This window comes from Jaculus jaculus, chromosome 1, assembly GCF_020740685.1.
Source record: "Jaculus jaculus isolate mJacJac1 chromosome 1, mJacJac1.mat.Y.cur, whole genome shotgun sequence".
NCBI lineage: Eukaryota > Metazoa > Chordata > Mammalia > Rodentia > Dipodidae > Jaculus > Jaculus jaculus.
Window position 1 is genome coordinate 32804712 of NC_059102.1, and position 27579 is coordinate 32832290.

General features: G+C 43.9%; 1 protein-coding gene across 3 annotated transcripts; it reads right to left on the reverse strand.

Annotated features, from left to right (window-relative positions):
* Positions 1-12227: 12227 nt before the first annotated feature.
* Nolc1 (nucleolar and coiled-body phosphoprotein 1) lies at positions 12228-27422 on the reverse strand. 3 transcript variants are annotated; one of them, XM_045159228.1, is made up of 13 exons: positions 27262-27422; positions 21932-21987; positions 21676-21812; positions 21435-21577; positions 19525-19684; positions 17975-18099; positions 17736-17871; positions 16184-16312; positions 15895-16005; positions 15134-15796; positions 14745-14845; positions 14534-14626; positions 12228-14205 (listed from the first exon to the last, which is right to left on the reverse strand). In XM_045159228.1, the coding sequence occupies exons 1-13, from the start codon at positions 27379-27381 to the stop codon at positions 14047-14049; spliced, it is 2133 nt and encodes a 710-aa protein (XP_045015163.1). In that variant the 5' UTR covers positions 27382-27422; the 3' UTR covers positions 12228-14046. The 3 variants fall into 3 exon arrangements, with proteins under 3 accessions (XP_045015163.1, XP_045015159.1, XP_045015171.1); XM_045159224.1 differs by having other exon boundaries at positions 21676-21815; XM_045159236.1 differs by lacking the exon at positions 14745-14845 and having other exon boundaries at positions 14065-14205; positions 21676-21815.
* Between the last annotated feature and the right edge of the window lie 157 nt (positions 27423-27579).

The window sequence follows — 27579 nt, forward strand, 5'->3', positions numbered from 1 at the left end:
TTTCTGGTAGAGTCTTTATAGGCCTTTATGTACAGAATCATGTCATCTGCAAATAATGATAACTTGGTCTCTTCCTTTCCAATTTGCATCACTTTTATGTGTGTCTCTTGTCTTACTGCTATGGCTAAGACTTCCAAAACTATATTAAATAAAAGTGGGGACAGTGGACACCCTTGTCTGATTTTAGTGGAAAAGCTTCCAGTTTTTCCCCATTTAGTAATATGTTGGCTGTAGGCTTGTCATAAATAGCCTTTATTATATTGAAATATGTTCCTTCTATTCCCAGTCTCTGTAGGACTTTTATCATGAAGGTATGTTGGATTTTGTCAAATGTTTTTTCTGCGTCTTATGAGATGATCATGTGATTTTTGTCCTTCAACCTGTTTATATAATGTATTACATTTATAGATTTGTGTATATTGAACCATCCCTGCATCTCTGGAATAAAGCTTACTTGGTCAGGGTGAATGATCTTTCTGATATATTCTTGTATTCTGTTTGTCAGTATTTTTTTTTAAAGTTTTTATTTATTTATTTATTTATTTATTTATTTATTTATTTATTTGAGAGTGACAGACACAGAGAGAAAGACAGGTAGAGGGAGAGAGAGAGAATGGGCACGCCAGGGCTTCCAGCCTCTGCAAACGAACTCCAGACGCGTGCGCCCCCTTGTGCATCTGGCTAAAGTGGGACCTGGAGAACCGAGCCTCGAACCGGGGTCCTTAGGTTTCACAGGCAAACGTTAACCGCTACACCATCTCTCCAGCCCTGTTTGTCAGTATTTTGTTGAGAATTTTTGCATCTATGTTCATGAGGGAGATTGGTCTGTAAGTTTCTTTTTTTGTTCTATCATTGCCATGTTTTGGTATCAGAGTGATTCTGGCTTTGTAGAACAAGTTTGATAGGATTCCTTCTTTTACTATTTTATGGAAAAGCTTACGAAGCAATAGTGTTAGGTCTTCCATGAAGGTCTGGTAAAATTCAGCAGTTAATCCATCTGTGCCTGGACTTTTTTTAGTTGGGAGATTTTTGATAACTGCTTTGATCTCGGTACATGTTATAGGTCTCTTGATTTAATTTAGGTAGGTCAGATAAATCAAGGAAATAATCCATTTTTTTCAGATTTTCATACTTAGTGGAATATATGTTTTTATAGTATGTCCCTACAATTTTTTGAATTTCTCTGGTATCTGTTGTGATGTTGTCTTTTTCATCTCTATTTTATTAATTTGTGTCTCTTCTCTCTTTCTTTGCTAAGGGTTTATCAATCTTGTTTATCCTTTCAAAGAACCAACTCTTTCTTTCATTGGTTCTTTGGGTTGTTTTTTTGGTTTCTATTTCATTAATTTCTGCCCTAATCTTTGTTATTTCTTCCCATCTACTGAGTTTTGGTTTGCCTTGTTCTTCTTTTTCCAAGGCTTTAAGGTCATTTGCTTACAACCTTTCTAATTTCTTTTTTTTTTTTTTTTTGGTCTATTGTTTGTTTGTTTGATTTTGTTTTTCAAGGAAAGGTCTCACTCTGGCCCAGGCTGACCTGGAATTAACTCTGTAGTCTCAGGGTGGCCTTGAAATCATGACAATCCTCCTACTTCTGCTTTAATCCCGAGTGCTGGGATTAAAGGCGTGTGCCACCATGCCCTCTAATTTCTTAATGTAGGCACTTAGAGCTGTAAGTTTACCTCTTAGAATTGCCTTCATTGTGTCCCAGAGATTTTGGTATGTTGTGTTCTCATTATCATTTGACTCTATGAATTTTTTGATTTCCTTCTTGATTTCTTCATTGACCCATTCATCATTTAGTAGTGTATTGTTTAGTTTCCATGATTTTGTGTATGCTCTATAGCCTTTATTGCAATTGATTTGTAGTTTGATTCCATTGTGGTCAGATAGAATGCAAGGAATTATTTCAATTTTCCTGTATTTGTTAAGATTTGCTTTTGTCCTAATATATGGTCTATCTTAGAAAATGTTCCATGTGCTGCTGAAAAGAATGTATATTTTGCAGCATTTGGATGAAATGTCCTGTATATATCTGTTAGGTCCATTCCTTCAATGACCTCATTTAGTCCAGATGCCTCTCTGTTTATTTTTTCCCAGGATGACCTGTCAATTGATGAGAGTGAGGTGTTGAAGTCACCCACTACCACTGTGTTTGGTGTCATCTATGACCTTAGTTCTAATGGCATTTGTTTGATGAAGCTGGGAACCCCCATATTAGATGCATATATGTTTAGGATTGTAATGTCCTCCTGTTGGAGTGCGCCTTTAATCAGTATAAAGTGACCTTCCTTATCTTTCTTAACTAGTGTTGGACTGAAGTCTACCTTATCAGGGATTCTGCTTTTTAACCCAGTCTGCAAACCTATGTCTTTTGGTTGGGGCATCAAGGCCATTGATATTAAGTGATATTATTGAAAAGTGTGTATTTATTTTTGCCATTTTTTTTTTTGTAATTCTTCCAGTTTTACCTTTGCTCTCTCGTGTTAACTAGTATTTGAGTATTGTTCATTTTTGCCAGGTTCCTATGTGTGTGCTTTTCCTTTTCTTCAGCATGGAGGGGTCTTTCAAGTATTTTCTGTAGAGCTGGTTTTGTCTTCAAATACTCCTTTAGCCTGCTTTTGTCATGGAATGTCCTTATTTCTCTGTCTATTTGAATGGATAGCTTTGTGGGATAAAGTAACCTTGGTTGACAGTTGTTATTTTTCAGAACCTGGAATACATCACTCCATGCCCTTCTGGCTTTTAAAATTTGTGTTGAGTAATCTGCTGTGATTCTGAAGGGCTTGCCTGTGTAGTTAACTTGATTATTCTCTCTATCTGCTTTCAATATTTTTTCTTTGATTTGTGTGTTTGGTAGTTTGATTACAATATGGCAAGGAGAGGTTCTTTCCAGGTATTGTGTGATTGGTGCTCTGAAGGATTCCTATATGTGCATTGGCACCTCTTTCCCAATTTGGGGGAAGTTTTCTTCTGATTTTGTTGAATACACATACTATGCCTTTGAAGTGAAATTCTTCTACTATACCCTGAAATCCTATGTTTGATCTTTTCATAGAGTCCCGAATATCTTGAAATTCCCATTCATACTTTTCTATTAATTTGTCTTTCTCTTTGTTGGACTGTATTATTTTGTTCTCTCCTTCATCCATTCTACTGGTGAGATTTTCTACAGAGTTTTTTTATTTCATTAACTGTGTTCTTCATGGCTAGTAATTCTGACTGGTTTTTCTTTATTATTTCTATTTCCTTATTTCTTTTATTGACTTCTTTATTTCATTTAATTTGTGTCCTGTGCCTTCTTTGATTCCTTTGATTTCCTCTTTAACTTCTTTGAACATATTTATAATCATTCTTTTGAAATCTTTCTCAGACATTTCCTCTAATGTGTTCTCACTGGAGGTCATTTCTGATGAATTAATACTTTTTGGTGGATTTATACTGTCTTTATTGTTGGTGTTTCTTGTGTTATAATGTATATATTTTTGCATCTTGGATTAATTTAATTATTGGATTTTCTAGTTAGCTGCAGTTTTGTTTTTTATTTATTTATTTGAGAGCGACAGACACAGAGAGAAAGACGGAGAGAGAGAGAAAATGGGCGCGCCAGGGCTTCCAGCCTCTGCAAACAAACTCCAGACGCGTGCGCCCCCTTGTGCATCTGGCTAACGTGGGACCTGGGGAACTGAGCCTCGAACCGGGGTCCTTAGGCTTCGCAGGCAAGCACTTAACCGCTAAGCCATCTCTCCAGCCCAGCTGCAGTTTTATTAGATGTATCAATCAATCTAATGTTATATATCTTCAGGGTAGGAATTTAAGGTGCTACGTCAAGACTCTTAGAGTATCTACAAAAGTGACCCTAGGTGTTGGGTTTGCCTACTATGAGAGTATTCAAGTAGGCTGAGTGGAACAAAATACAGGCAGATTCTAAAATTTAACTAAACTATGTACACTTCCAATGAAAAACAGAACAGAGTATTTATGCAAGAGTAGGTATTATGACAACCTGATCCTCTAACTGTCCCTTAGGTTGTGTGGTGCCCCACCCACATCCTTAATCCTGACAACAAAAAGGTTAAGATTTCTGGTCTGTTGAGGGTTCCAAGCCAGCTTGTGACCAAGTGAGACCCTTCCCTAATGTATAAGAGAAGAGAAAACAAAGCCAATACAAATCAAGAAGCAACAAATAACAAGTCCAAAATATACCTTATTTAAGAATGGCAAATCTGACCATCCATCAGATTTAACATAAAATTTATCCTGATATGGAAGGTGCAATTAGCACTTCTGGTTCGGGCCTATACACGAGGCTTATTTGGTGGGTACTGACCTACTGTAATCCCAGTTACCTTTTGGGATGATTTTGGTCTCAGTTATGCTGCGCTCCTACTTGGGTCCCTCTTTGGTGCACTATGGGTTCAAGTAGGCTGGCTGGGTCACTGAATCGCTGCTCTGTTCGCTGGTGCTGGGTGCTGTGATCTCCCTTCCACTGGTCTCTGGTACTTGTTGGCACTTGCACTGGTGGTGGGGGAGGGGAGGCTGTGGATGGCGGCTCTAGTTCTCTCACTGGTCCACCTGATCCTCTACCTTGTGATCTGCTCCTCCATTGTTCACTGCATTTCTCCACGTTTGTTTTTAATTAATTAATTAATTAATTAATTTGAGAGTGACAGACACAGAGAGAAAGACAGATAGAGGAAGAGAGAGAGAATGGGCGCGCCAGGGCTTCCAGCCTCTGCAAACGAACTCCAGATGCGTGTGCCCCCTTGTGCATCTGGCTAACGTGGGACATGGAGAACCGAGCCTCGAACCGGGGTCCTTAGGCTTCACAGGCAAGCGCTTAACCACTAAGTCATCTCTCCAGCCCTCGTTTTTTGAGTTTGGGAAGAGCTCCAGTGTGAGTGGAAAATCCCCTCACACCTGGCTTTTCCTGTGGCTCAAGCTGAGCCTTGCAGCTGTGGCCCCACAGACTTGGTGCCTCTGCTGCTAGAGCTGCTTCTGGCTGCCTATGTGGGCTCTGGATCTTTCCTACTTCTCTGCTGCCATTTCAATTTCTTATACACCTCACTTTTTAGTAAACGTGTGTATTTTACTGGGGTTTTCTTGGCTTCCAGTCTTTTCCCCATTTAGTAATATGCTGGCTGTAGGCTTGTCATAAATAGCCTTTATTATATTTAGATATGGTCCTTCTATTCCCACTCTCTAGAAACATTTAATGCAATCTCCATCAAAATTTTCTATAGGACTTTTATCATGAAGGAATGTTGGATTTTATCAGTACTTTTTCTGCGTCTAATGAAATGATCATGTGATATTTATCCCTCAGTCCATTATATAATATTATTATATTATATATATTTATTTAAATATATTAAATATTTATATAATATTTGTTGATTTGCACATGTTGTATCAACCCTGCATCTCTGGGATAAAGCCTACGTGGTAGGGGTTAATAATCTTTCTGATATATTCTTGTATTCTGTTTGTCAATAATTTGCTGAGAATTTTTGTATCTATGTTCATGAGGGAGATTGGTCTGTAATTTTCTTTCTTTGTTCTATCTTTGCCATATTTTGGTATCAGGGTGATTCTGGCTTCGTAGGAGTTTGATAGGATTCCTTCTTTTACTATTTTATGGAAAAGCTTAAGAAGCAATGGTTTTAGTTCTTCCCTGAAGGTCTGGTAAAATTCAGCAGTGAATCCATCTGGGCCTGGACTTTTTTTAGTTGGGAGATTTTTGATAACTGCTTGCATCTCCATACTTGTTATAGGTCTATTTCAGCAGTTAATCTCATCTTTATTTATTTGAGTCTATTCTGATTGATATGTTGTTAAATTTTATTCATTTTTCTTTTTTTTATTTTGTTTTTTATTCATTTTTTATTAGAGTGACAGACAGAGTGAGATTGAGAGAGAATGGGCGTGCCAGAGCCTCCATCCACTGCAAATGAACTCCAGACGCATGCGCCCCCTTGTGCATCTGGCTAACGTGGTTCCTGGGGAGTCAGGCCTTGAACTGGTATCCTTAGGCTTCACAGGCAAGCACTTAACCACTAAGCCATTTCTCCAGCCCATGATTGATAGTTTTTGTCTTGGTTTCTGGATAAACCACCCTTGTAGAATGGAAGAATATAGTATTTTATGATAAAAAAATTTTTAATATATTTCTTAATTAATTTATTTATTTGAGAGCGACAGACACAGAGAGAAAGACAGATAGAGGGAGAGAGAGAGAATGGGCGCGCCAAGGCTTCCAGCCTCTGCAAATGAACTCCAGACGCGTGTGCCCCCTTGTGCATTAGGCTAACATGGGACCTGGGGAACCGAGCCTTGAACCAGGGTCCTTAGGCTTCACAGGCAAGCACTTAACCGCTAAGCCATCTCTCCAGCCCAATAAAAATATTGTTAATTCCTTACATTTAAATAATTTTATTTATTTATTTGAGAGAGAGAAAAAGGCACAGAGAGTGTGTGTGAGAGAGAGAGAATGGACATGCCAGGGCCACTGGCCACTGCAAACAAACTCCAGACACATGTGCCCCCTGTGCGGCTGGCTTACGTGGACCTTGGAGGACATACCAGGGTCCTTTGGCTTTGTAGGCAAATGCCTTAACTGCTAAGCCACCTTTCCAGTCTTGTTTTTATTTTTTAATATTTTATTTACATGTTTGAGAAAGAAGCCGGACGTGGTGGCACACACCTTTAATCCCAGCACTCGGGAGACAGAGGTAGGAGGATTGCCAAGAGTTTGAAGCCACCCTGAGACTCCATAGTGAATTCCAGGTCAGCCTGGGCTCTGGCACGCCCATTCTCTCTCAATCTCACTCTGTCTGTCACCTCAAAAAAACTAGAGAGAGAGAGAGAGAGAGAGAGAGAGAGAGAGAGAGAGAGAGAGAGAGAGAGAAAGAAGGCTCATAGAAAATGGGTGTGCCAGCACCTCTAGCCACTGCAAACAAACGCCAGATGCATGTGCCAATTTATGCATCTGGCTTATGTGAGTACTGGGGAATTGAACATGGGTCCTTAGGCTTCATAGGCAAGCACCTTAACCACTAAGCCATCTGTCCAGCCCTTTCTTTGGGGATGTAGCTCAGTTGGTAGCATCTTACTTAGCATGCATGAGACCCTGAGTTTAATCCCCAGCACCATAACACATGTGGTGAACACCTGTTATTCTAGTACATGCGTGGTAGAGGCAAGAGGACCAGGAGTTCAAGGTTATCGTCAGCAACATAGTGAATTTTCGACTAGCTTGTGCTATATAAGACCCTTGTCTTGGGCTAGTGCGGTGGCTCAGAGGTTAAGGCGCTTGCCTGTGAAACCTAAAGACCCAGGTTCAATTCCCCAGTACTAATGTAAACCAGGTGCACAAGGTGGCACATGCGTCTGGACTTTGCAGTTGTTTGCAGTGACTAGAGGCCCTAGTGTACCCATTCTCTCTCTACCTCTCTCTGTCTCTCAAATAAATAAAGTAATAAGCCAGGTGAGGTGGCACACACCTTTAATCCCAGAACTTGGGAGGTGAAGTAGGATGATCACTGTGAGTTCAAGGCCACCCTGAAATGACATAGTGAATTCCAGGTAAGCCTGAGCTAGAGTGAGACCCTATCTCAAAAATAAAATAAACCAGGTTTGGTGGCTCATGCCCTAAATCCCAGCACTTGGGAGGCAGAAGTGGGAAGAACGAGTTTGAGGCCACCCTGAGACTATGTAGTGAATTCCAGGTCAGCCTGAGCTAGAGTGAGACCCTACCTAAAAAAAAAAAAAAAAAAATCCAAGAAAAATAAAAGACATCTTTAACAACCTCAGTTTGATTCACTAGAACCCACATAAATCCAGATGGACAAAGTGCATCTGGAGTCTGTAGCAATTTGAGGGCCTTGGCATGCCCATTCTGTCTGTCTCTCTTCTCTTTCTCCTTGCAAATAAATAATTTTGGGGGCAGTATGTTTTTGAGGTAGGGTTTCGCTCTAGCCCAGGTTGACTGGAACTCACTATGTAGTCTCAGGGTGGCCTCAAACTCAGCAATCCTACCTCTGGCTCCCGAGCACTGGGATTAATATTTTTTTGAGGCAAGCCCAACAGACTGGCCTTTATTTTTATGAGTAGGCGAGAGAAAATTGGTGCAGCAGCGCCTCCAGCCACTGCAATTGAACTCCAGATGCGTACACCACCTAGTGGGCATGTTCAACTTGGCATTCAAGTGCCTCAACCACTGAGCCATCCCTCCAGCCCTGGCTGACATGGAACTCACTTGAATGTTTTATCCTTTTGCAGATCCTTGAGTGCTGGGATTATAGGCCTAGGCCACTCTCTTCCCAAGGTCTTAGGTAGTTATTTGTTGTGTTTTGAGACAAGGGCTCACTGTAGCCAGGCTAACCTCCCACTTATGGTGATCCCCCTACCTCAGCTTCCTGAGTGATGTGAAAATAAACATGAGCCACTATGCCTGGCTTGAAATAATTTAATGTTGTATTTTACCACAATGAAAGAAAAATATGAGAGTATTATTTTTATTTATCTAAGTAGCAAAGACTAAATTGGAAGTGTTGGCCAGAGGGCAAAGAGACACTTTCATAAATTGTTGCTGAAACTACAAATTAATACAGCAGCTTTAGAGAGCAATAATGACCAAAAAAAGTGAATGTGGAGCTCAGCGGTTGAGGGGCTTGCCTGGAAAGCCTAAGGACCCAGGTTTGATTCCCCAGTACCCAGATAAACTGGATGCACAGGGTGGTACATGCATCTGGAGCTCATTTACAGTGGCTAGAGGCTCTGGTGCACCCTGTCTGTGTAATAAATATAAAAGAAGGGGGGAGGTTAAAAAGTAAACCCCTGAGCTTTTAAGAGTTCAGTACCCAGGCTTTGGGAGTTGTTCCCAAGTCCATGTTGACATGAATACATTTTCTGATCCTCCATTCTCTCTGGTGCCATCTCTTTATGACTATTTCTCGTAACAACCACTGAGACATCTCCCCAGCCTACACAGAAGCTCTTTAGAAGAAACAGGCTCAAGGAGATAGTACTGAAATCAATTTATTTTTATTTATTTATTTGAGAGAAGAAAGGCAGATAGATAGTGGCCTCCAGCTGCTGCAAATGAACTCCAGATGCATGTGTCCCCTTGTGTATCTAGTTATGTGGGTCCCGGGGAGTTGAACCTGGGTCCTTTGGCTTTGCAGGTAAACGCTTTAACAGCTAAGCCATCTCTCCAGCCCCTAAAATGAAAATTTCAACTTCCTTTTCTTGGGGGTGGGTGCAAGGGATGGATTTCAAGGCCTAGCCCAGGCTGACCTGAACACAGAGATCCTCCTACCTCTGCCTCCCAAGTGCAAGAATTAAAAGTGCGCACCACCACACTTGGCCTATCTTTCTTTTTGGTACATTAAACTACTGATGTTCAAAATTATTCTTTTTCTCACATTAGCCCAGGCTAAGAGATCCACTCAGTGGAAAGGAGCCCTTATCTCAAAGTGGAAACCAGGTCAGAATGCTATGGAGACAAAAATTTATGCTCTGTAATGTCACGTTTCCACTAGTCTCCAGCTAAAAGAGGGGCTACACCCATCAAAATTTCCTTAAATTAATAAGGCTTATCACACTTAACCTGTGCTGACTTCACTCTCTGTTGCCGGATCTTTTTTTTTTTCTTTTTTTACCCTCTTTCAACACCAACCAAAGCAGAGATCCAGAGGCTCCTAAGAGCTCATCACTGAGCTGGGTGTGGTGTGCACCCCTTTAATCCCAGCACTCAGGAGGCAGAGGCAGGAGCCTTGTCATAAATTCTACGTCACCCTGAGACTACATAGTGAATTCCAGGTCAGCTTAGTCTAAAGTAAGACCCTACCTAGAACGCTTGCTCCCCACCCCACCAACTATAAAAAAAAAAAAAAAAGAGTGGCACACACCTTTAATCCTAGCACTCGGGAGGCCACCCTGAGACTACAAAGCTGATTCCAGGCCAGCCTGGACCAGAGTGAGACCCTATATCACAAAAAGAAAAAAAAAACTCACCCATCATGGCTCAGAACTTGCAGAAGAGGAGGTGGAAACATTTTAAGAGCCACAGATTGGGAAATCATGCCCAGAGACATTGCTTACCCCCAACTGACAGCTGCTCCCACAACACACAACCCGATGGGGAATACTTGCATCCCCATTAGGAGTGCCCCCCAGTGGAAGGTGGGCCAGGACGAGGGAAAGGGTGGCACCAACTCATAACGTACCCATATTAAAAAACTAGCCTTTGGTGGTATCACCATCCCTGATTTTAACCTATACTACAGAGCCATAGTAACAAAAACAGCATGGTACTGGCACAAAAACAGACATGTAGATCAGTGGAACAGAATAGAAGACCCAGATGTAAGCCCAAGTAGCTATAGCCACCTGATATTCGATAAAAATGCCAAAAATACTCATTGGAGAAGAGACAGCCTCTTCAGCAAATGGTGTTTTGAAAACTGGATATATATCTGCAGAAGGATGAAAATAGATTCTTCTCTCTCACCATGCACAAGAATTAAGTCCAATGGATTAAAGACCTTTACATCAGACCTGAAACTCTGAAACTACTAGAGGAAAAAGTAGGGGAAACCCTTCAACATATTGGTCTTGGCAAAGACTTTCTGAATACAACCCCAATTGCTCAGGCAATAAAACCACAGATTAATCACTGGGACCTCGTGAAATTACAAAGATTTTGCACCGCAAAGGACACAGTGAAAAAAGCAAAGAGGCAACCTACAGAATGGGAAAAAATCTTCGCCAGCTATATATCTGAGAGGATTAATATCTAGGATATACAAAGAACTCAAAAAGTTAAATAAATAATCATGGAAATGTTAATAAAAATTTTAAAAATAAAATAAAAACAAATGAAAAAAATTAATTTACTTGAGAGTGCATGGTATGGTCATGCCAGGACCTCCTGCCACTGCAAACAAAACTCCAGACATGTGCCACTTAGTGCATTTGGCTTTACATGGGTAGAGGAAAATCAAACCCAGACCATTAATCTTTTTATAAATATTTTTTTGAAATCTTGTTTATTATTATTAGAGACAGAGATCGAGAGAACCCTCCAGTTCCTGTAAACGAACTTGACACATGCACTGCTGTGTGCATCTGGCTTACACATGGGTCCTGGGGAATCAATCCTGGGTCCTTTGGCTTTGCAGGCAAGGGCTTTAACTGGTAAGCCGTCTCTCCAGCCTCCAAAATGGTTATTGCTATAGGGGAGTTAAAGTCAACCACATTTGTTATTGTTTTCCATTTGCTGCCTGTGTTCACTGTACCTATTTCTTCTACACGATGGTTTGTATGTGCGTGTCTTTTCATGAGCACTTTATGATTCTACTTTCTCTCTCAAAACAAAAAAGTTTGGGGAGCTCTTAAGAGTGTTTAGCACTTAAGGCATTTGCCTGTGAAACCTAAGGACCCAAGTTCAATTCTCCAGTACCCATCTAAGCCAGATGCACAGGTAGCACATGTGTCTGGAGTTTGTTTGCAGTGGCTGGAGGCCTTGGTGCATCCATTCTCTCTCAAATAAATTTTGGGTTGGAAGTGGTGGTGCACGCCTTTAATCTCAGCACTGGGGAGGCAGAGGTAGGATCGCTATGAGTTCAAGGCCACCCTGAGACTACATAGTGAATTCTGGGACAGCCCCAGCTAGAGCAAAACCCTACCTTAAACAAAGCTGGGCATGGTGGTGCACGCCTTTAAATCCAGTACTAGGGAGGCAAAGGTAGGAGGATCGCCATGAATTCAAGGCTACCCTGAGACTACATAGTGAATTCCAGGTCAGCCTGGGCTAGAGTGAAACCCTATCTCAAAAAAAAAAAAAAAAATCTAAGTACAGAGGGAGACTGAATGTGCCAAGCCCTAGTGCCATTGCAAATGAACTCCAGACACATGCACACTGCTCTACATCCAGCCTGGAAGAAATCAGTGGAAGAACAAGAGGGCACCTCATCCATCCCTGGGCCTCCCAAGGCATCTGTATGGGGAACACACATGTGCATACACCACACTCATACACTATATACTACCCACAAAGCCTGTGCAAGGCACAAACAAGAGGTGCAAGTGCAAGCAAGGAGACTAGGCAAAGTATGGCTGGAGAAGACTAAGTAGTGAGTTCACAGGTAAGCCCTCTGATGTGGTACCTAGATGTTTTGGTATGGGTAAATGGTAGAAGAGATTTAGACTTAATAAAACTTCCAAGAGACATAATAAATCATTTTATTGTTTCATATTTAAGATATAGAACTTTTACCATGCAGACTGAAATACCTCACTCTATCAGCACATCATCTTACTCCAGGCAGTTATCATGGAGAAAACCAAGTTACATACCAAGTGTGGGACCCAAACATGAATGCTTCTAATGTGGGTCATGGGATACATGGGTTCCTCCAAGGCTCAGCCCAGGCTGCACAACACTCATCAAGTCTTCCCGCTCCTTCCATCTGGCTGAGCACTGAAGAGTGTGGCCCCATGTCCTCATAACCAGCTCTTAGTCTAGGATCCATGCCTGTGCTAGACAAGCTTACTACCACTGAGCTACTCCTCCAGCCCTGCTTGCTCCTTTTTTGTTATTGTTTTGGGCAGGTAAGGTCTCACTCTAGCCAGGCTGGCCTGGAGTTGATGATGATCCATCTAATGTCAGCGCCCCCCCCTGGGGTGCTTGGATTAAAGGGGTGGATTACTACACTCAGCTTTACTCCATTTTACAATTAACTTCACTGTCAGTTAAGGTATCAAAGCCACAGGGCAGTGTCTCCCATGCACCAACCCCAAGACACAATAAACTGGTTAAGTTGTGCTCTGAAAACCAATGAAGTTTTCTATTAGTCTGCTTGTAAAGGTTCTTTCCACCATGTTACCTACACATTTACTAATGTAAACCTACTTCCCATTGAAGATTGAAAATCTTCAGTTTCCCTTTTTTTTGTAGTTGTTTTGTCTTGTTTTTCGAGGTAGGGTCTCACTCTAGCCCAGCTGACCTGGAATTCACTATGTAGTCTCAGATTGGCTTTGAAAATACGGCAATCCTACTACCTGCCTCCCAAGTGCTAGGATTAAAGGCGTGTACCACCACGACAGGATTCCCCCACTTTCTTCAACAATGATTCCCAACCATATAAAAACCAATTCTGTATCACCACTGATACAAGATAGAAGTACCAAGTGAAATGAACTTTTCACATAAAATTAACACCACTTTGCTGACAATATTGAAAACAGAAGATTCAGTCCTGAACTTAGTATACAACAGTAGTAAGGGGCCAAGTTGTCAAAAAATGCCTTTCAATGGTAGAAAAGTCTGTTTTCAAATGAAAATAAAAAATATATTGCAAACATGTAAATGATAGATTAAAAAAATCAGACTGATGCATGGCATTTCAGACCATACAGTTGTGCCCATTAATTTTACAGAACATTAAGTTGCAAAAAACTAATTTTATCCCTAAAAGCTGGTAGATGCATGCTGGTTTCCAAAAGCTTCAGTCCTAGACTCAGTGAATGAGGATAAATCGTGGGCATGCTTCACAGACATATCTACATGAGCCATTCTTAACTGCTCCTCTCCAGGGCAGAGAGAAGGATAGTATGTGGACATGTACACTCCACAGGGGCGGAATCCTCCAATTCTAAGAGTTCTTACATGTGAGACTTTAAGTCTATCTGTGGAACTCAACTCTGAAAATCACAACAAAAACGAGTAAGAAATGATTTAATATAAAATATACAAACTTCTCAGTATGAGGACTTCCACAGAACAGGAAGAAGGAAATGACAACTAAAATTGAGTTTCTTAAAAAACAACATTCCTTTGTGCCTGACACTCAACACTCTAAAACAAATCTGTACAAAGCTAGTAACACAGGAAGGACCGGAGATTGTTATGTTGCAGGCTTAGGACCTAGTATAAATTTCTGTCCTTACCAAAACCCTCTCCTAACAAAGCTGAGAGATTCTGGGTCCATTGGAGGTTAGTGGCCTATCATCACCCTTGCTTCACCAAGGATGGCTGGCCCCAGATCACTCGCTGTCAAACTTGACAGAATTGACCTGGACAGAGATGGAGCCTCCTCGGTAGCTGCCCCGCTTCTTCTTCGTTTTCTCATGCCGGAAGGACTTGCCTTTGGTGAATTTCAGAACCTGATTGGCTCGCTCCCCCCAGTCTCCGGCTGCGCCTCGCTGGTAAGTAGTGGAAAGTAGTTAACATACCAAGTACAATCCCAGGTCCCCATCACCTTCCTTTCTCTACTCCCTCAAGGCAAACTAGACCCAAGAGGTTCTCATAAACATAAACCAAAAATTGCCCCTGGAGCTATCTCCCAAATCCAATAAAAATATTTTTAAATCAGGCATGGTGGAGCACACCCTTAATCCCAGTACTTAGGAGGCAGAGGATCACTGTGAACTCCAGGTCAGCCTGGGCTAGAGTTCCTACCTTGGAAGAAAAAACAAAAAACCTGCCTTCTCCTTCCCCATTCCCCAGAGTGGAAACCACCTTTTCTGTTACCTTGGCATCAAAGGAGTTGTCTGCCACTCGTGAATCCACCTCAATTTCTTCTTCCCTGACCCTTCGAAATGGAGAAGATGCCCTTTTTTCTCCCTAAAGAAAAGGAAGTTAAAGATTATCAGATCACCTGAACGACACATGGGCCCTGGGTCAGGCTGACATTTCTTTCTACTTTTAAAGGGCTGGCTCCTGAGAATCAAGTGGAACATACTTTTTTCCTTTTTGGAAATGTGTTGGGAGTCTGAAGCTTAACCTTCTTGGTTTGAGGAGTCTCTGCTTCCTTTGCTGCCTCACTCTGCTTCCGTTTCTTTTCTGATTTAAAAAAAAAATTATATACATATGAGAAAAAGCAAGCCAGAATCAGAAGCCAGCAGGCATGGGTGCACACCTGCAACCACAATACTGTGGGCAGACTCAGGAGAACTGAGTTCTAGGCCAGCCTAAGTTAGTTTGACCCTGTCTCAAAACAAAGTAAACCCAGCCTCACAAGACCTGATTCCTCCTCTTCTTGCCCCGGCCCCCAACTGCCTCTTCTGCCCACTTTACTTTCCAAGAGTAGATCCCATCTAAGTTTGGGGGACAGGATCTCTGGATACAGACCTGGCTTGGAAGCGGATGCTGCTGCCTTCTTCTCTCCCTCTTCTTCCTCCTCACTGTCCTTGCCTGCTTTTCCATTCTGGGCAGCTGGTGCTGGGGTGCCATTGGCCTTGGGGGTTTGTGATTTGGGAGTGGCCTTGCCCTTGGGCTTCGCTTTCTCATCCTCACTGGAATCATCAGAGGAAGAGCTGCTACTACTGCTGGCTGCTGCTTTCTTGGCAGCGGCTGGCTTGGCAGCGGCTGGCTTGGCAGTGGCTGGCTTGTCAGAGGCGCCACCTCCTGCTGCCTTCTTCTTAACCGGGGCTTTAGGTGTCTTCTCTGCCTCCTCCTCCTCACTACTGGAGCTGTCCGAGTCAGAGCTGCTGTCCTCCTCCACCTGAGGTGCCTGTTTGGCAGGCCGAGATGGCACTGGTTTGGCAGTCACCTTGGGCTTAGGGGTGGTCACAGTCTTCTTTGCTGTCTCTTCCTCCTCGCTGGAACTGCTCTCTTCCTCGCTGGAGCTGCTATCAGCCTTTCTGTTGAGAAGTTTCTGACCACTGCCTATAGGTTGCTTAGGAGCTGCAGGGGTCTTGGCCGTCGGCATCTTGGAAGTAGCAGCTGGTTTACCTGAATTCTTGCTGGCACTGACGGGCTTGGTAGGTGCTTCATCCTCAGAGCTGTCAGAGTCTGGACAATGGAGACAAAAACAACAAAAAAAGCCCCTCAAATCAGATCTAGGGAAGGGCAGCAGGATCCCACTGGCCCAAGGTACTCTGCGGCCTTACCTGAGCTGTCTGAAGAGCTCTCTGCTGACTTCTTTACTGGAACTGGTTTCGTGGTTGCTTTGGAGACGACTGCCTTGGCTGGAGGCTTCTCTTCTTCCTCAGAACTTGAATCTGGTGAGAACTTGTGCCATTACAATGGATCCAGAGTCCCAACCCAACCAGGAAAGTGACACACAAAATCCTTAGCCCTAAACTTACTCTAGCCAAAAGGAATGAGTATTTCTCTTCTTTATTCTGTGCATGCTCTTCCAGAGCCACTTGTAGTATTAAGTGTGTCCCTGTGACTTACCAGATTCATCACTGCTCTCTTCACTGCTCTCCTCAGGCTGTTTCTGCTCTGCAGCTTTCTTAGAAGGCTGGGTTCCTAGGGACTTCTTTGGTGGGGGAGCAGAAGGTGGTGGGACTGAACTGTAAGGACCTGTTTAAAAGGAACAATCTGGTTGTTTTAAAATGTATACACCAGGGGCTGGAGAGATGGCTTAGCAGTTAAGTGCTTGCCTGTGAAGCCTAAGGACCCCGGTTCAAGGCTCCATTCCCCAGGACCCACGTTAGCCAGATGCATAAGGGGGCGCACTCGCCTGGAGTTCATTTGCAGTGGCTGGAGGCCCAGGCACGCCCATTCTCTCTCTCACTCTCAAATAAGAATGATTAAACAAAAAAAAAATTTTTTTTTTTTGGTTTTTCAAGGTAGGGTCTCACTCTAGCCCAGGCTGACCTGTAATTCACTATGGAGTCTCAGGGTGGCCTTGAACTCACAGCGATCCTCCTACCTCTGCCTCCAGAGTGCTGGGATTAAAGGCGTGCGCCACCATGCCCGGCTCAAAAATATTTTTAAATGTATACACCATGCATAGGAGCTCATGCACATAGTCTCAGCACTTAAGAGGCTAGGCAGGAGAACCAATGAGTCTGAGACCAACCTGAACTACAGAAAGAGACCATTTCAAAATTTAAAATGTGGGCTGTAGATATGGCTCAGCAGTTAAAGTGCTTGGCTCCAAAGCCTAAGGACCCAGGTTTAATTCCCCAGTATCCACATAAAGCCAGATGCACAAAGTTATGCATGCACCTGGAGTTCATTTGCAGTGGCTGGAGACCCTAGAAAACTCATTCATTTTATCTCTGCTTGAAAATAAAAATATTTTTTTAATTTTTTAAATTTCTTTACTTGAGAGAGCCAGAGTGAAAAGAGTGAGAGAATGGATACACCAGAGCATCTAGCCACTAAAAACTCCAGATGCATGTACCACCTTATGCATCTGGCTTCCATGGGTCTGAGAAATCGAATCTGGGTCCATTCGCTTTGCAGTTAAGCGCTTGCCTGTGAAGCCTAAGGACCCCGGTTCGAGGCTCGGTTCCCCAGGTACCACGTTGGCCAGATGCACAAGGGGGCGCACGCGTCTGGAGTTTGTTTGCAGAGGCTGGAAGCCCTGGCGCGCCCATTCTCTCTCTCCCTCTGTCTTTCTCTCTGTGTCTGTCGCTCTCAAATAAATAAATAAATAAAATTTAAAAATATATATTAAAAAAAAATTGGGGCTGGAGAGATGGCTAAGCGGTTAAGGAGTTTACCTGCAAAGCCTAAGAACCCAAATTCGACTCCCCAGGACCCACATAAGCCAAATGCACAAGGTGGTGCATGCATCTGGAGTTTTCAGCGGCCAGATGCCTTGGCGTGCCAAATCTCTCTCAGGAAAATAAACAAATATATGTGCTTATTCTCTGATAATCTCTCTTTAGAATTGGAATTTTCTTTGCCTGGAGTGTGGCTGGAATTACTCATTTATTTCTAACATACATGTTGATGACAGTGTCACTTCTGACTCTAGGCTACATCCAATCACCTGGTTTTTTCTTCATGGGCTTTTTCTGTTCCTCTTCCTCATCACTGGAGGACTCTTCACTACTAGAACTCTTCTGGGTAGGGGTGACAGCTGCTTTCACTGGGGTCTTGGCCACAACCTGCTTTTTAGGTACAGTCTGCAGAGACAAAATGGTTAAAAGAAAAATATTATCCCAAACAGTCCTATTAGGAAATGGAAACACACATTTTGTCTTCCCAAATAGAAGTTGCGGCCCAGACCTTCTTGGGAACAGCTACTGCCTTCTCCTCCTCCTCTGAATCATCACTGCTGCTGCTGCTGCTGCTACTACTGCTGCTGGCTGCTTTGCCATTGGCTACTGTAGATGGTGCTCCAGATGGTGTGCCTAAGCAAAGAGAAAACAGCATTACTACATTTTTATCTAAGAGAGATATACACACAGAGAATGATGTGCTACTTTGTACATCTGGCTTTACATGGGTACTGGAGAATTGAACCTGGACTGTCAGGCTTTACAAACAACTGCCTTTAACTCTATTTCTCTAGTTCTGAAAGCAGTATTAAGATGAATCTGGGAACGCCAGATATGGTGGTGCACATCATTAATCCCAACACTCAGGAGGCTGAGGTAGGAGGATCACCTTGACTTCAAGATTACTCTGGGCTGCTAGAGTGAGGCTATGCCTCAAAAAACAAAACAATCAAGAAGGGTAGTGGCACACGCCTTTAATCCCAGCACTAGGGAGGCAGAGGTAGGAGGACCGCTATGAGTCCGAGGCCACCCTGACACTACATAGTGAATTCCAGGTCAGCCTGAACCAGAATGAAAACCTACCTCAAAAAAAAAAAAAAAAAAATCTGGATGCTATGTAAGACTACAAGTTTTCCTTAAATATTTTTATTTATTTGCAAGCAGAGAAAGAATAGGCGTGCCAGAGCCTCCAGTCACTGCAAATGAACTCCAGACACTTTGTGCATCTCACTGGAGAACTGAACTAGGGTAATTAGGTTTTGCAGGTAAGTGCCTTAACTGCTAAACCATCTCTCCAGCCAGCCCAAGACATGACTGAGAATGACATAGGTTATCAAGACAAAAGCTAACTTTTTGTGCTTTCAAGGTGGCCTTGAACTCATGGCGATCCTCCTACCTCTTCACCCTGAGTGCTGGGATTAAAGGCAAGATAGTGCGTGCCTGTAATACTAGCAACCAGGAGGTGAGTGCAGGATCAGAAAGTTAAAGCAGGACAGGAAGATGGCTCAGTCTGTGTATAATGCTTGTCAAGTAAGAATGAGACCTGCCCGGGTGTGATGGTGCATGTCTCCAAATCCAGGCAGAGTGGAAGGATTGTCATGAGATCAAGGCCAACCTGAGACTACATACTGAATTCTAGGTCAGCCTGAGTTAGACTGAAACAAAGGGGGTGGGGGCGGCAGCTGGGAAGATGATTAAATGCTTAAGGCACTTGCCTGTGAAGCCTAAGGACCCTGATGTGATTCCCCAGTAACCATACAAGCCAAGGTGCACAAGGTGGCACATGCACTTGCAGTTTGTATGCAGTGTCTGGAGGCCCTGGCATGCCCACTCTCTATCTGGACCCCTAAAATAAAGAAATTTTAAGGAAATGGATGTTAGAGTGAAGGACCAGGACATATGATGGTCCACTCGGGACACTGCAGGTAAAATGGTGCATAGGCACATAACCACGCAGCAATCAGGGTGACCTCAAACTCAGCAATCCACCCACGTCTGCCTCCTAACAAGCAGGTTAAGGCCTGCTTGCCGCAGCCCCTCTTGGGGACAGGAAAATACCTGCTTTTGCTGGGGCTTTAGGTGGAGCTTTAGCCACAGGTTGTGTCTTTGGCTTCTGGTTCTGTGGTGCTTCATCCTCTGAACTGGAGTCCGAGTCAGACTCCGAGCTCTTCGCCTTCTTAGGAGTTCCGGCTGCCTTGGCTTGCGGCTTAACTCCCTTCTGTTAAAACATACAATGGGATCACTAAGAGGTTCGAGTACCCCCAAAAGGGAAGGGACACCATATGATAAGAACAAAAAACTATCAATAAGAAACAGAAAATTGGGGCTGGAAGATGGCTTAGCAGTTAAGCGCTTGCCTATGAAGACTAAGGACCCCTGTTAGATGCACAAGGGGGTACACCTCTGGAGTTCGCTTGCAGTGCCTGGTAGCCCTGAAGCACCCATTCTCTCTGTCTTTCTCCCTCTTTCTCTATTGCTCTCAAGTAAATAAAAAGAAAAAAAAAATTGTTAAAGTTCAGGCATTTGACTTTGACCTTGTCCCTGGCATAGCCTGTGAACAGCTCCCAAGAAAACATTTGTTCCTTTAGCCCTGAACAGTATCCCCGATTTAAAAAAAAAAAAATCTACACTCTTCTCCCTCTAAAGAAAACTTGCACACACTCAGATACATTTAATTCTTGAAGTATTTCTACAACTCTTAAATGATGTGTGCAGAAATACTAAAAATGCTCGGGACCCCTACCCCTTGGTCCCAACCTGAGTCAAAACTGTATTTTTGGTGGTGTTTTGAGAGAGGGTCCAGTTCTGAAGTCCAGCTTTGCCTCAATCTCCTCCTGCCTTATCCTCTGTCATTCTGGGATTACAGATGTGAGTCGTTACTCCCAAACCATTTATTGGTTTAATTCTTACCAAACATGCTTTGGGGTGTTTGGATAGGTTAGACCTATTTATTCTGTAATCCTTAAGTGAGAGAAGCAACTGGGAGCCTTCCATGTAGAAAGTGGGGTCTGGAGACCAGAAAAGGGAATATGAATGTATATTCAAATCACTCAGGAACTTTTTATGCAGGTGCAAGAAACTTATGTCAAAGTGGCCACAAGATTGTTTAATAGGAGACGGACGAATGTAACTCCATGTTTACTGCTAGAAACCAAAGCGTTGTGAGAAGTCTTGAATTTATGGGGAGGGAGGGGGGAGGTGTGTCCCTGTTTGTTCTCTCCCCATCCCTTCTCTTTCCTGAACTGCAGGAGACTACGCCCTCTGGGGCTTTGGTGGCCCCTTCACTGGGGTGTTTATATTTCTTGGTTGATTTTCCTGTACTCCTTCCTTATTTTCTAATCATTTTGTAACACGTGCTGACTCTTCCTACCCTTCTTTTCCTGGGAGAATAAAGACTTATTGGTACTTGAAAAAAAAAAAAAATTTTGATTTCCCAAGCAAAGGGGTCATTTCTTTTTCTTTTTAGTTTTTTTTTTCTTTTTTCTTTTTTTTAGTTTTTCGAGGTAGGGTCTCACTCTGGCCCAGGCTGACCTGGAATTAACTATGTAGTTGTAGTCTCAGGGTGGTCTTGGACTCACGGCGATCCTCCTACCTCTGCCTCCCAAGTGCTGGGATTAAAGGCGTGCGCCACCATGCCCAGCTGGATCTTTTTAGTTTTTTTTAGGGTAGGGTCTCTCTCTCTATCCCAGGGTGGCCTGAAACTCTCTGTAGTCCCAGACTGGCCTCAAACTCACAGTGATCCAACTACTTCTGCCTCCCAAGTGCCGGGGTTAAAGATGCATGCCACCACGCCCAACAAGGGGGTCAAATTTTGCATAGATTTAGAGCCCAACTTCTATTGCCCCCTTCAAAGTTCCCAGAGTGTATTCTATATAATCCCTACTCCTTGACCACAAGCCAAATGCCTGCTTTGGGTTTCTTCCATTCCACACCCTGAAGCAGCTCCCTCTCCTCCCAAAGCTATGAACCTGGACGGGCTTTTTCTTTGTGGTGTCTTCTTCCTCTTCCTCATCGCTGGATTCTTCACTACTGCTGCTCTTGGAAGCTTTGACCACTGCCTTTCCAGCTTTTCCAGGATGCTGAGGCACTTTGGCTCGTTTGGCAGGTACAACTGAACAAAACCATAGGTCATCGTAAGAATCAGCTATGTGGCCCAGACAGCGGCAAGTTCTCTTTTGGGAGTCACCACGCAGCCTGCGTCCTGCTTACCAGCCTTCTGAGCTGGCGGGCCTTGAGCTCCTTCCTCACTGCTGTCTTCACTGCTGTCCTCGGAAGACGTTTCCTTCTTGGCCTTCTTGGTCACTGGTCCATTTGTCTGTAATTTCCGCTTTGGGGCCTTGGCAGACCTGCTAATATAGATTAGGCTGACTTGGTGGAGGGATGACTGGATCCTTCTCAAACCAAGGTAAACAGCCCAAACCTCCTGGGGGAAGAAAACAGCATGAATGGAGTAAGTGAAGCTTACTTGAGCCAGAAACTATAGATGTCCAAGAGAGAAGAGGCATTGGCATCTTGCCGTGTCTATAAAAGAAAAAAAAGATGAGGTAAGAAAATGTTATCATTGCTCCTCTAGGAGATGGCACAGTTTATTATTCTTTCATTAAATGTGCCCTGTTGTAGATCTACTAAATATTGAATGGATACCCCATCTTTCTAAGAATTTTCCCAATTTCATAAATTAGGAAGATATTTATATAGCTACCAATTAAAAATATAAAAAAGTCTAGGCATAGTGGAACATGCCTTTAATCCCAACACTTGGAAGGCAGAGGTAGGAGGATCACTGTTGAATTCGAGACAACCCTGAGACCACATAGTGAATTTCAGGTCAGCCTGGGCTAGAGTGAGACCCTACCTCGAAAAATCAAAAACAAACCAACAACAAAGAAACAAAAAACATTTTCAGATTTTAAGACATTCCTAGCCTTTGGCTTGGTAGTCTGTTAGTAGCATATTCCAAAAAGATTTCACCTGGTCACCTGAAAGTTACAAGGATGTTAGGTCAAACACAGAGGTGGGCAATAAATGCCTACCAAAGAGGCTAAAGATAGCGAAGCTATATTGGCTGCAACATTCCATCACTCTACAGTTGCAGAAGTTCTATTGTCAATCAGACTTGTAGGATGTTGGAATTAGATGCAGTTACTTTACAGTGTGAAGGCTCAGGCCTGTATTCCTAACATTTGGGAGATGCAGACAAGAGGATTAGGAGTTTGGTTGTCCTTGGCTACATAATGAGTCCAAGGCTTTCCTGGACTATGTGACATCCTGTCTCAAGAAAAAAAAAAGGGGGAATGGAGAGATGGCTCCTCAATTAAAGGTATATGCTCGCAAAGCCCGACAGCCTGGGCTCAATTCCCCAGCTTCCCAATTAAAGGTGCATGCTTGCAAAGCCTGACAGCCTGGGTTCAATTCCCCAGTACCCATGTACAGCCAGATACACAAAAATGGCACATGCATCTGGAATTCATTTGCAGTGCAACAAGAGACCCTGGCATGCTTTCTCTGTGTCTGTCTCTCTCTCCTTGCAAATAAATAATAAAATATTTTTTAAGTTAAAAAAAAAAAAAAGATTGCTGGGTGTGGTGGCCCACATCTTTAGGCAGAGGCAGGAGGATCACTGTGAGTCAGCCTGGGCTGGAGTGAGACCCTACCTCAGGGAGTAGGGGAGGCTACCCTTGTAGTTTCAGAACATTTATTCCCATGCTAAGTAACATATACTTGAAATCAAGTTTATCTCCAGCCAGTCAAGGTAGAGCACACATATAACTTGGGAAGTACAAGCAGGACAATCAGGGGAGTTCAAGGTCAGGTTTAACTACATAGAGTTAGAGACCAACCTAAGCTACCTAAGATCCTATCTCAAATGTCAAAACCAGAACAAAGTTCATTCTCTTTACCCTAGCAATATATTACCTAACAATAAAATCTTGTGCTGATTCTGCATGTACTTCAATGGAAGAGAGAAATCACCAGTGAAGATACTCCATAGTGGACACCGCAAGCCTTATATTTGGCCAGCCAAATATAAGGGGAAGCCAACTGCCCTCTAATTGGACTGGAGGCCTGCTCCATGGGAGGGAATGCATCCCTGATATTAAAATCCTACAACAGGGTAGTCATGAGCCCTAGGGGTGTAACGTCTGCTGCTGTCTGGCTAAAAGTATGTACTATGTGCATCAAACTTCTCAGTAAGCACTTCTCTTAATGTTCATACCCATATATTAATGCGATTCTCACTTTTTCATTACAGAACTTTCTCTTTTCAGAGGGCAGTGACCTTGGGATGACTCAAAAGGCATCATGGTGCTGGGAAGAAGTGACACAGGAGTGCTCAGCACTGCAATATCTCTACCACACCTTCTAAGGCTCAGGGTCCATTGCAGAAGAGGAGGTGGAAAGAATTTAAGGTTAAAGGAAGGGTAGGACTCCTTACAATGTGCTCCTCCAGACACAAAATGGCCTGGATATCCATGACCTCACAGTGCCTGACACTACCTACAAAAAACCTTCATGATAGGAGGAAAAGACCGATTGAGAAGGGAAGGGGATATGATGGAGAATGGAGTTTCAAAGGCGAAAGTGGGGGAGGGGGCATTACCATGGGATATTGTTTGCAGTCATGGAAATTGTTAATAAAAATAAAATAAAATAAAAATAAATAAATCTTGGGCTGGAGAGATGGCTTGGTGGTTAAGCGCTTGCCTGTGAAGCCTAAGAACCCCGGTTCAAGGCTTGATTCTCCCGGACTCATGTAAGCCAGATGCACAAGGTAGAGTATGCATCTGGAGTTCATTTGCAGTGGCTAGAGACCCTGGTGTGCCCATCCCCCCCACCGCCCTCAATCTGCCTCTTTCTGTCACTCAAAAATAAATAGAATTAGCTGGATGTGGTGACACAAGCCTTTAATCCCAGGTGGATCGCCACAAGTTCAAGGCCACAAAGAGTGAATTCCAGGTCAGCCTGGACCACAGTGAGAGTACATAGTGAATTCCAGGTCAGCCTGGCACTAGAGTGAGACTCTATCTTGAAAAACCAATAAATAAATAAATAAATAAAATTATAAACAAAATTTCAAAAGAATAAAATCTTATGCTAAAACAAGGACACAAAAACACTTGAAGGTGGTTTTAGCTGCAAGAAGATTACCAAACCAAATCACTAGAAACATGTCTCCAAGACTGTTAAGTACGCTGGCATGTATACAGGAAGAATTACATTCAGGAGGCAGGTGCAGTGGTACATTCCTGCACTCCTCACTTAGAAGCTGTTGACAAGAGGATAGAGTCTCAGTTCAACATATCAAAGTGCTTGCACTCCCCCCTCCCAAAAAAATGTTAGTGTTTTTTTTGTGTGTGTGTAACAGCTCAAACATATAATCCTAGCATTTGGAAGAATAAAGCAGAAGACTGCTCAGTGGTCAAAGGCACTTACTTGCAAAGCCTGTCAACCTGGGTTCAATTCCCAAGCCATGTAAGCTGGACAAGTGTTAAAATGACTGGTGTTTATTTGCATATAAATAAAAAACAAATAAAAGCCAGGCATGGTAGCACACACCTTTAATTTCAGCATTCAAAAGGCAGGGGTAGAAGGATGGCTGTGAGTTCGAGACCAGCCTGGAACTACTGAGTGAATTCCAGGTCAGCCAAGGACAGATCAAGACCTTAACTTGAAAGAAAAAACCCACAAACGTAACAAAGTAGAAAGTTGGGGTTGATAGGGAGGAGGACAAAAATGGAGTCTATAACTCCAGCATGGTGGTGCACGCCTTTAATCCCAGCACTTGGGAGGCAGAGGTAGGAGGACTGCTGTGAGTTTGAGGCCAACCCGAGACTACATAGTAAATTCTAGGTAAGCCTGGGCTAGTGAGACCTTACCTCAGGGGGGTAAGAAAGAAAAAAAGGAAGGGGGTTAGAGAATATCGTAAAAATGTATTATAAACCAGGTGTGGTGGCGCACGCCTTTAATCCCAGCACTGAGAAGGCAGAGGTAGGAGGATCGCCAAAGAGTTCATCACCACCCTGAAACTACTGAGTGAATTCCAGGTCGGCCCGAGGTAGCATGAGACCCTAACTCAAAAAAAAAAAAAAAAAAAAAGTATTATATATAAAAGTCAGGCATGATGGTGCATACCTTTAATCCCAGCACTCAGGAGCCTAAGGTAGGAGGACTGCTGTGAGTTCAAAGCCAGCCTGAGACTAATTCCAAGATCAGCCTGGGCTAGAGGAAGACCCTACCTTGAAGAACAAAAACCAAATAATAATAATACAGTGACCCCCCCCCACAGAAAAAAATTTAGCTACTAATATACTGATTTGGAATATTAACTGATGCAAAAACATGACAAGGCATTACAGTATACACAAGGGCCTAAGCTTGAGCCAGGCGTGGAACAAGTCTCTAATCCAAGCATGCGGCAAGTGGAGGATCAGAAGGAATAGCTTAGCAGTTGAGGCGTTTGCCTGCAAAGCCAAAGGATCGACTCTACGGGACCCACGTAAGCCAGATGCACAAGGCGCTGCATACATCTGGAGTTTGTTTGCAGTGGCTGGAGTCCCTGACACACTCATTTTCTTTCTCTCAAATAAATAAATAAAATACAAAGTGCTGGTTTCGACTTCCCACACCACAAGGGGAAGAGTACAGACTCAGAAACAGATAAGTATCCAAGCCGGCCTCCAACTCTCAATACCCTTGGCCTCAGCATCCAGAGTGCTGTGATCACAGATGTGCCAAAAACTCAGCAAATATATGTGGGCTCACCTCCACCACTCATTAAGGTGCAAAATCTCCTGCAAGTCATTTTCATTTCTATAAAACGGAGACAATACTACCTATCTCCTTCACCTGTTGAGAATACGGGAGATTAGCCACAGAAAGCGCTAAGCTTCTGAAAGTGGCGCTTAATAAGCCCTTCACAAGATCAGTTCTTGCTGTAACAGTACTCACTCGTTCCGTATTCCCAGCAATCCTGAGGCTGGAAGGATCAGAAGTTCCAAGGCACTTTCCCCATAAACCGACGAGTTGGAGGCCAGCCTAAGATATATGAGGCTCTCACATCAATGAAAGCTGCCAGTGTCACACGTGTAAGAAGTTGGCAGAGCTTGGTCCCAGACCTAAACACGACTGACTTCAGTGACCAGAGCTCCAAGCCTACCGCCAGGCCGGCTTGGTAGGGCAAGAATGTTCCATCAATTCTACATCAGCGTACGGAAAGAACAGGCCTGTTCCCACTCATTCTTTTTCTCTTCATTTCTAAGCATTGTGTCTTCGAGTCCCAAGTAAACGCGATGGAAAGACCCAACAATGCTTTGCCTGGCCAACAAAAAAGCACCCAAACCCAAAGAACCAGGCGGACCGCCACTGCCCTGGACGGGACAAGGCGTCAGCTCCTGCCCACACCCAGCGAGCCACGTGACCTGGGCCACGCGGGACCCACGCTGCCGCCGCTGCGGAGCCAAGAAGCGACCCGACTCAAAACCGTATTAAGCCCCGCACGGTGCCTCGCGCCTGTGACCCCGGTACTCGAGAGGCCAAGGCAGAAAGAGCTCGAGGCCAGGCTGGACTAAAACTCTTCCAAGCTAGCCAGGGCTGGGTGAGACCTGGACCTGCCTCAACAAAAAAACCTCGTGGGAAGAAACCCCAGGCTTTCACAAAGTGGCAGCTGGGGCCTCGCAGACACAGGACCGGAGAGTACCAGGGACCTTGCCAGTGAAAACCAAGCCCGTGCGGGCCCAGATCCTTGGAGGTGACCTCCTCCTGCCTCGGACCGCGCACCCACCCCCCAGGACTCACAGCGCCCGTCGCCTTGGCGAACTTATTGGCCACCTCCGTGAGTTGATTGTCGCGCAGAAAGCCGAGCACCAGGGGATAGAGGTCGCTGGGAACCACGCGGCGCAAGCCGGCGTCCGCCATCCTTCGGGTCACACGCGTCACTACCGTCGCGTACGCCGCACGACTCAGGAACTCGGCAACGCGACGGCGACGGGGCGCGCATCCGGCGCCGTCATTTCTCCGCGCCAGCGTGGCCCGGAAGGGGCGGGACTACGCGGGGCGGAAACGGTAAACCCCATCCGGCCTCACGCAGGCAGCCATCTTGCTCCGGGCGGAGCC

What these genes read in the sequence shown, in the direction of transcription:
- Nolc1 (XM_045159224.1), bottom strand. Translation starts at nt 27,381, where the DNA reads ATGGCGGACGCCGGCTTGCGCCGCGTGGTTCCCAGCGACCTCTATCCC. An exon ending in GCCCATGAAGAAAAAACCAG is followed by an intron (nt 16,313 to 17,735) that starts GTGATTGGATGT and finishes CCTTTTAAACAG; the next exon opens with GTCCTTACAGTTCAGTCCCA. An exon ending in CATTTCCAAAAAGGAAAAAA is followed by an intron (nt 14,627 to 14,744) that starts GTATGTTCCACT and finishes CCTTTTCTTTAG; the next exon opens with GGAGAAAAAAGGGCATCTTC.